The sequence below is a fragment of the Rhincodon typus genome, chromosome 39 (genome assembly GCF_021869965.1).
Source record: "Rhincodon typus isolate 14 chromosome 39, sRhiTyp1.1, whole genome shotgun sequence".
Classification (NCBI taxonomy): Eukaryota; Metazoa; Chordata; class Chondrichthyes; order Orectolobiformes; family Rhincodontidae; genus Rhincodon; species Rhincodon typus.
Window position 1 is genome coordinate 10,600,279 of NC_063370.1, and position 9,436 is coordinate 10,609,714.

Here is a 9,436-nt window from a genome sequence, read left to right on the forward strand (position 1 = left end):
CCCAAGGCTTCATTTCCCATGCCAGCGAACCCCTCTTTTTGAGCAAGGTAGCGTTTTGCCTGGAATCTTCTCTGCAGAGCTGCTACCACTTTTTATAAACTTGACCTCAAGCAAAATGCTGCTGCCCATATCCTAACTGACACCAAGTCACTGTCATTGCCCGCATTCTCTCTCATTTTCTAGCTGCTGCACGGACCTCCGTAATTCGTACACAGCAGCAACTTCCAGTGTGAGAAGTCCATGGGTATCGGTTGGTGTCTGAAAATTCTCCAACTGGCTAGAGTGAGAGTTGATCATCACTGTGCTCGCTGATCTACCGTCCGTCCTCAGATTGAAAATTCTCAACCTTGTATTAAAATCTTTTTCCCTGCAAGTTCCTCCACTTTCATAAGTCTCTTAGAAATCTGCATTTCTCCAATTCCTGATTTTAACTGTCCCACCATTGCCAGCCATGCCTTTCTTTGGAAATCCAATCCTAAACCTGTTTGCTGTCCATGTTTAAAGCCCTCCTTGAAGCCTTTTTTAAACTAACAAGCTTTTAGTCACCTCTTTTGTCGCAATGTCAGTTCATATGAATTGCCTTAGGCCATTAGGTTCAGTGGTTTGAAAGAAAAGACCTCAGTCCTGTGGTCTGGGCTAGCCCTGACCCAGGAAGCAATACAGGCAGTAGACTGTATGCTGTTTGTTAACTTAAATACACAATAGATGTCCTGTTTGTCTTTGTTGAGTAAGTAGTTTGATCTACTCGTTAAATATTAATTCAACATTGTTCCCATGCTCCACCCTCCCTCAGTCTCTATTCTGAAATGTCACCATGCTGTGAAACGTTAATGCTGCACCTCTTGGGTGATCAAACACAATCGTTAGAGGTTGCTGTGACCTAGCAACCAGCTCTCAATTGTATCAAAGCACCTCGTCCATTGCAACCTATTTTTAAAATAAGAACAAAGGGAAAATAAGAACAAAGGTATAATAAAAACAAAGGTAAAATAAGAACAATGAGCACAAGGTCAGTCACACATGGACGCAAAGCCTTGCTTGCACATATATGGTGAAGGATCATGGTTGGGCTGGTTTCAATAACACTCCCCGACTTTTCTCTAATCAAATACTCTTTGATCAATTGTCATTTCTCACCAAGAATCAGCTGATTGTTATCTCTTCTGCTCACTGAGGCACTGGGTCCATTTTCTGTGATCTAATAGCTGAGATGGCCTCAAACAGTAGAAATACCCTCACATTTGAGGCTGAGAGTTGAAGCTTCACTCCAGGACCCTTAAGCACTGCTGAGGGAGTGCTTTGTTGCGGAGGCGCACCACCTTTGAAGGTGATGTGAGATCAAGACTCAGTCTGCGTTTTCAGTGTTCTCACTGTAAAATATTCAACTGCTTCAGAGCAACAGTGAATTCCCCTGGCATCTTGAGCAATATTCCTTCCTTAGCCATTAACTGCCAGTTCAGTTCATTGCTGTGGCTGCACCTTCCTGATTACAGAAAGTCTGTGTTGTGGCTAGGCTTGGACTTGTTAGGAAGTCACTGAGTACTGACTGTTTGATAAAGTGCTGTCTATTTTTCCAGTGGAGCAGAATAGAAAACTTGAGGTCAGAATTGAATTGGTGTGTGCAATATTTAGTTATTTGCTACAAGCTACCTAAAGATAAAGACAACCTACCTCATGCCCCTTTAACCTATAATGTTTGCTGCTGGGCAGACACTAGAATAGATCACTGATTTCTTTTTCGTTCCTTCTTTTTATCCGAAACCAAAAAGGCAGACCCAGCAACTAATGGTATTACAAACATCATATTTGTAGTAATAGCACCTTTCAAATCCACCAATCCAAAAGTAATATATAGGCAATCATTTGCTTTTGAAGTTAGATCCTGTCATAGGCGTAAATTTGAGCACCATAAAAATGATGAGACGAAGGATCAGATAATCCATTTACTGTTGTGATTGAAAGGGAGCTCTCTTTTCTAATGGCGTTGTACAATCTTTCATGTCTATTTGAACTGGTAAGTTAATCCATGGTTCACTATCCCATCTGATAGATAGTACCTCTGACAATGCAGCTTTTCCTACTTTCCAGTACTACAGTGCAGTGTCAGCCTCAAATTCCCACTGTTGTCAATCTGCACTATACTTGAACTGCTGTATCCCCCTGTTGGATCTTGGCAGGGACAGTAGGCTGGCTTTAAATTCAGTAGTCCAGATCTGATACAGTCAATCATTGAAAGAAAGGCTTGTATTTATGCAGTGTCTTTCTCATCCCCTAATCCTTACAAAGCATTTTACAGCCTACATAAGAAATGTGGCAGCCAGTTTCCACGCAGGAATCTCCCACAAGCAACAACGTGAAAACAAAATAATTTGTTTTATGTTGTGAGGTGCGCAGGAAATATTGACCAGGACACCAGACAAGCTTTCATGCTCTTCATTAAACTGGAAAGGATGCAAAAGAAGATTTTCAAGGAAGTTACTGAGACTGGAAGTTTTGAGTTAAAGGGATAGGCTGGGACTTTTGTTCCCTGGAGCATAGGAGGCTGAGGGGTAATCTTATAGAGGTTTATAAAATCATGAGGGCCATAGATAAGGTGAATAGCCAAGGCCTTTTAGGGGAAAGATTTAAAAGGATCCTGAGGCAACTTTTTTACAGAGGGTGGTGTGTATATGGAATGAGCTTCTAGAGGAAGTGGAAGGTGCAGGTACAATTACAACATTTGGACAGGTACGTGGATAAGAAAGGTTTGGAAGGATATGGGCCAAACACAGACAAATGGGACTAGTTCAGTTTAGGAAACCCGCTCAGCTGGTTTGGTTGGATGGGTTGAGCCAAACGGCCTGTTTCCTGTATGACTGTATGAACACTCGGGGTTAATGTGTCATCCAGCGGCCTGCAGCATACATCATCCTAGATTATGGGCCCTTGATTCAGCAGTGGGACTTGAACCCACAACCTTCTGACTCAAAGGTATACGTGCTAGCCATTGGTCCACAATGCCATAGTTAACTGAGCTCACATGCCCAGCTATCAGATTACAACAACTGGACTCAGGCAGAAGAGGCAAAACATCAGCCAGGCTTCCTTCTTCCAGTTCTAGGGACCCTAGCTCCACTATCCACAAGAATTCAGCCATGATAAGGCAGCTTTCTGGATGCTCATTGCTGCAGCATCATACAGTCACAAGAGATAGCAGATGATGTGTCTATGTAAATATATTCCAAGCAGGAAGGAGGGTGGGGCTTTCTATCCACAACTAATTGCGGAATTGTATCCTAAATCTCTCCAGGATAGGCCACCACAGTACCAGTGATGACAGCTCAGCCTATCGATCTGTAGATGAAGTAAACTACTGGGACAAACAGGACCACCCCATCTCGAGGCTCCGACACTACATGGTGAACAAGGGCTGGTGGGATGAGGAGCAGGAAAAAGCTTGGAGGAAGCAATCCAGGAAACAGGTAGGTATTACCACTGACTTTGTTCAGCACAAAAAATAGATAGTAAACACTTCCCTATAAACTAACAGGACACAGACTTCATCTTGTCCTTTGTTGGAATGTCCTGAGGATGTGAGAGGCTCTATAACAATGTAAAGTTTTTTTTTGTTACAGTCTTTCACATAGAATTGGAACTCGGTACTGCATCCTAATTGAATCAGGTTTTGTAAACCCATGATTTTGACAAAAGTTGATGGGATTCACATTTTGTATTGTATATTGTGTTATTCAGCCACACAATGCTGGCAAGGTGGCTCACGTTTATAAATAATACTTGATCCTTGTGATCCCTAGATTTATTTTGATTTCCTAAAGGAGCAAGAGTTTTTTTTTGTTTGTCTCTTATCAGATGTATGCTTCAATTTTTTTCTTTTTTGTTTTTAAACCTCTGTATAGGAGATTATGTGGCTGTAAGAGCCCTGGGGTGAGGAATGTCATGCCCTGACCACCAAATTTCATGCCAGGCTTGATCAGTCAGCTGCTAACTGAGTTCTAGCAGGGTAATGGCAAGTCAGCTGATCAGTGCTCAATAGTGTGAGCTCGTCCTCTTTTGCATCGGGAGCTCTGAGGGAACAAAGAGATTTTGGATTTCTTGGCTTGTCCGCATCACTTAAAGTCAGAAGACAGCATGTGATCAATAAGACTAATGGAATGTTGGCTTTTATCTCAGGGGAGCCATAATACAAGGGCAAGGAAGAATTGCTTCAGTTATAGCAAGCATTCTGATGCAAGTCACAGGGTACTAGAGTGAGACCATTTAAAATGCTGGCATTAATTCCAGTTGAAAAGAAACCTCACATACAATAACATGTGGTACTTTGCATGTGTATATTCATTTAGCATCTACCAGCAGTCACAGCAACCAAAAAAATTCACGCACTCGGAGATAGTAGGAACTGCAGATGCTGGAGAATCTGAGATAACAAGGTGTAGAGCTGGATGAACGCAGCAGGCCAAGCAGCATCAGAGGAGCAGGAAAGCTGACGCTTCAGGCCTAGACCCTTCTTCAGAAAACGCACTCCATCTTTTTGTCTTGCCAACAAATGCCTAAGCCACACAAGTATGACTACTGAGATTACATACCAATTCCAGTGACTATTGCTCCATTTCTATTTGTGAATCGGAAATGCAAGCAGCTGGCTTGCAGGGTCAGCTTATGTATGGGGCACAGAACCAGGGTCAGGCGCCAGTGGACATTGCTCCGGTTTGGCCATCACATCTCAGGAAGGGCATTTGTCTTGGAAGTAGCTACAAGACTGGTTCACAAGAATACTGTGGGAGCTTAAAGGATTAACTTATGAGAATAGGTTGCATATACACTTGTTGGGCTGAAGGACCTGTTTCCACACTGTAGGGATTCTATGATTCCAGGAACACAAGACATAAGGTGTTTGCGGATGGAATGATGGGCGAGTGAGTGAGCAAACATCTAGAAAACAGAGTATAATGTAGAAAATGTGAAGTTGATCACATTGGTAGAAAGAATGAGGAAGCAGAGTGTTACTTAAACAGTGAATGATTGAGGAATTCTGAGGTTCAGAGGCATTTAGATGTTCTAATGCCCAAGTGTCAAAATGTTGGTACGCAAGTACAGCATGTGATCAAGAGGGCTGATAGGATGCTGTCCTTTATTATGAGAGTTAATGAACATAAAAATAAGGATATTATGCTGCAGTTACACAACGTTGGTGAAATTACATCGCAAGTACCGTTTTGTGCGTGCCATTTTGGTGTCCTCCTTTACAGAAGGATGCTAATGCAGTAGAGGCACTTGTATGTAAGATCCTGAATGATCTCGACAAAGTGGACATGGAAGGGATATTTCCACTTGTGGATCAGTCCAGAACTAGAGGGCACTGTTTTATAAATGAGGGGCTGCCCTTTCAGGACAGAGATGAAGAGAGTTTTTTTCTGTCTCAGAGACTTTGGAACTCATTGCTTCAGAAAGTGATGGAGGCAGGGTTATTGAATATTTTTAAGACCGAGGTGGATAGATTCTTGTTAGGAAAGGAATTGAAGGTTATCAGAGGGTAGATGGGAATGTGGAATTTGAAACACAAACAATTCAGCCTTGATCTAATTGAATGGCGGAGCAGGATCAAGAGGCAGAATCAGGAGGTCTACCTGTGCTCCTGTTTTGTATGTTCATATGTAAGCATGTCTTGAAGTCAGAAGGTGAGGAAGTGAAGAGTTTGAAGGGATAAAGGGGTGGATACAGAAATCCTGCTTCCCTGGTACAGGAGTCCAGACAACAGGGCATCTTTGGAGAGAAATGAAGAAGGGTCACTGGACCGGAAACATTAACTCTGATTTCTCTCCACAGGTGCTGCTAGACTTGCTGAGTTTTCTAGAAGATTCTGTTTTTGTTTCTGATTTCCAGCATCTGCAGTTCTTTTGGTTTTTCCCTCAGAAGAACCTCAGAGCAGCTGTGTAGCTTAAAGGGAACACTGGTCTCCATTTCACTCGTCTTTCTAGGATCTGAGGAGGGGGAGAGTGGCAACGGTGTCATAGGAAACCCTTTTTTCAGTGGTTGCAAGCATTGCTGACGAGATTGACATTTGTTGTTATCCCTAATTCTAAGTGTTAGTGAACTGCCTTCTTGGGTTGTTACAGGCCATGGTAGCTCACTGGTTAGCACTGCTGCCTCACCGCACCAGGGACACAGGTTCAATTCCACCCGTGGGTGACTGTCTATGTGGAGTTTGCACATACTCCCTGTGTCTGCGAGGGTTTCCTTCCACAAGCCAAATTGCCCCATAGTGTCCAGGGACATGCAGGCTAGGTGAGTTAGCCATGGGAAACACAGAGTTGTGGGGATGGACTAGGGGGTTGGATCTGGGTGGGAAACTCTTCAGAGGGCCAGTGTGGACTCATTGGAATGAATGGCCTGCTTCCACACTGTAGGGGCATAGGTACACCCTACAGTGGAGGTTTGTTAAATCTGTGGAGCTTTCTAGGTTGGTTTGGAGGGCAGTTAAAAGTCCACACTGCTGAGGGTCTGAGTCACATAGAGGCCAGACCAGGTGAAACAAGAGTCACGTTGAAATGTTAACTTTGTTTCTCTCTTCACAATTGCTGAGTTCATCTAGCACTCTGTTTTTATGTCAGATTTCTAGTATCTGCAGTATTTTACTATACAGAGCTGGGAGATACGTATTTAAAAAAAATTTCTTGCTGAGGCGGTACTGTTATTTGGCGAGTGATATTCTGTAAAATGGCATAACGCCATGCACTGTAACTAAAACAGTGTCTTTTGCTGTAGGATGTGATAACAGTGAATGCGTTAGCCTTCATTGTTTGGCTTCAGACCCAGCATTCAATCATTTCCCTTCACCCAGAGCTCCAATCAAGAGTTTGCTATGTGGACACAGCAATGACACTTCCTTTTAATTTCCCGATCTTTCAGTTGTGGCCTCTGTGTTATTCAAAACTGCGTAGGACCAGGGTCTTTCACACTGGCTATCTAGCTGGCAGATATAATGTCAGCCTTCAGTGGCATGGGTGAATTTTCTGCTTGCTGACAACAACCCAGAGTTTCAAACAGGCAATACAATATAATTGTTGTCAGAGGTCTGTCATGCCCAGGCACCTCACCTCAGCAAGAAACACAAGAAACAGGAGATAAAGCTGAAAGTCAACTGCAGATCCAGTGGCTCTGAATAGGAAATTGCTACTTCTGGATTATACGTGAGAGAGAGAGAGTGGATGTTGTGCCAATGTTATGTCATCCCTGCAATGGGAGTGTAGGTGAGAGCGTGTTGTTCTCTGCACGCCATCAAAGGGTGGTTTAACAGCAATGTCAATGGATCCTAGGGATCCACAGATGCTGCAGGTTTGAAGCACAGAATACATTTTAAACCCAAGAAGGGAGGTTCCCTAATGATGACACTGGAAAAACGCCACCCATTTAACCAATTGATTCTGACTCTGCAATCTCTTTTGCCAGGTCATGGAAGCCTTTGAGGAGGCCGAACGGGCGATGAAACCAAAACTGGATCACATGTTTACCGACGTGTATGAAGAGACCCCAGTCAGCCTCCAGAAACAACAGGAGGCACTGCAAAGGCACTTAAAGATGTATGGGGAGCATTACCCCATCGACCATTATGAGAAATAGACGGACTGTCCACTGCACCGCCCCCCATCCCCACACACACACCCCCAACCCCACAAGTCTGCTTGCCTATGAATTTCTGTTTCATGTCCTGTCACAAAAGCTACTCACCCCTCTCCCTTCCCAATCCCCACTTCACCCCACCCTCTCTCCCCCCTCAACCTCTAATCAGAGTGCTCTGTTAGTAAGGTTTATAGGAATTTGATGTTGCAGATATTCGGTGAAATCCTGGTCTTCCATGATCACCTCATCCCAAACATGGGAATGATGTCATTGAGAGGTCATTTCAATAAAGCACTGTGTGTGATGATCAGTCACCCAGGAGCAGGGTGAATGTTGTAGCATTTCAGGAGATCAGAATTATTCACTGCATTCTGCTTACAGAAAGGGAGGAGGAGACAGTAGAAACTGAAGACCTGTGAGAATAGGCTGATTGTCCCTTTTGGATTTCAATGTTCTATCAGTTCCAGGACGTTGAGCTATAAACAGAGCTCTGCGGGGGAGGTGGCCTGTTCTATTTACTCATGTGTTTGATCTGCAGACTGAATTTATCTTCTTACTCGCACAAATTCACTAGCTAAGGGTTTGCAATGGTGCTGTTTTGGCTTGTGATATGTAGCTGGACCAGAGCAATAATCCCTCTTGAACACTACCTAACGTTTCAGTTTCCTCAATGTACTCATCTGCAATATTAGCAAGTGATTCTCTGGGTTCTCCAGAAAACCTTGTGAGTACTGAGCCCCAGAACCAACACACCCCACCCAGCCTGTACGAAATAGCATAAATGCAATCTCGACCAGTGAGCATGGTAGGCTGGTCACTGGCCTTGTTGCTCCTGAGCTTTCTGCAGGACTTGACATGGCTGTACATGGACACACAGCAGTAATGCACATTTCTGCCACCAGCACTGCCTATTCTACATTGCCGCTGTAATATTCTGAGATGATTTTCTTTGCTGAAGATCAGATCTTTTCACAATTTTTCTAAAGCAAAAATGTTGTTCCTGGTGTTTAAGATCCAAATTACATCTCACTTATTATGGGTTAGTTGGAAAGTGCATTGCTAGATGCTGCAAATGTTTTGTTTGTCAAATAGGATAAGGTTTGAATCACTTTCGGAAAGGGCTTCCTTGGTGCAATTGCACGCACAGACTTACTTGTAGCTATTTAATGACCAAGATCAAATCCTCCTGAAATCATAGCTTCTTGGGTTTACGGACTAGATCTTAAATTTGACTTGTGCCACAGAGTTAGAAAGGACTGGAGCAGGATAGGGAGGCACTGGTATTCAATCACTGACCATGATTGACCCTCTTGTAGGGAATCAATCAACGTTACTGCCTGGAAGAGTACACAGGTGGGGGAGGTCCACAGCAGCATCCCTTTGTTAATGTTTCTTCAACTGGTGTTTATTTACAAACAAGAAGTTGATGCAGGTCACTTCATCAGTGTTGTCCACATGAATTTCATCAATAAACACCATGATTATTAGTGTAACAGTCTGTGAAGTTGCCAGATTTGTGCATCAGTTAATAAAAAGCTGCAGGTTGCAGTTAACTTCTGGGGAGTTGTCAGTCCTGCTAATTGTGGTTACAGATGTAGATTGATAAGTCAGAGAGATGTACGGTACAGAAATAGATCCTTCCGTCCATCTCGTCCATGCTGACCAAATATCCCAAATTAATCTAGTCCTATTTACCAGCATTTGGCCCATATCCGTCTGAACCCTTCCTATTCATATACAAGTTGTAATGTACCTACCAGCTCCCTTATTAGATCCAGTATGTCATTTCCAGCTGACCAGGTCTCTAAGATAGGCCCTG

General features: G+C 43.4%; 1 protein-coding gene across 1 annotated transcript in view; it reads left to right on the forward strand.

The window, feature by feature from the left end:
- The window catches only part of bckdha (branched chain keto acid dehydrogenase E1 subunit alpha), a 52,906-nt gene extending 43,796 nt beyond the window's left edge, over window positions 1–9,110 (forward strand). The window contains exons 7-8 of the mRNA XM_048618226.1: window positions 3,290–3,461; window positions 7,447–9,110. Coding sequence (XP_048474183.1) covers window positions 3,290–3,461; window positions 7,447–7,617 — 343 coding nt within the window. The 3' untranslated portion in view covers window positions 7,618–9,110. The remainder of the gene's footprint in view (window positions 1–3,289; window positions 3,462–7,446) is intronic.
- Window positions 9,111–9,436: the final 326 nt, after the last annotated feature.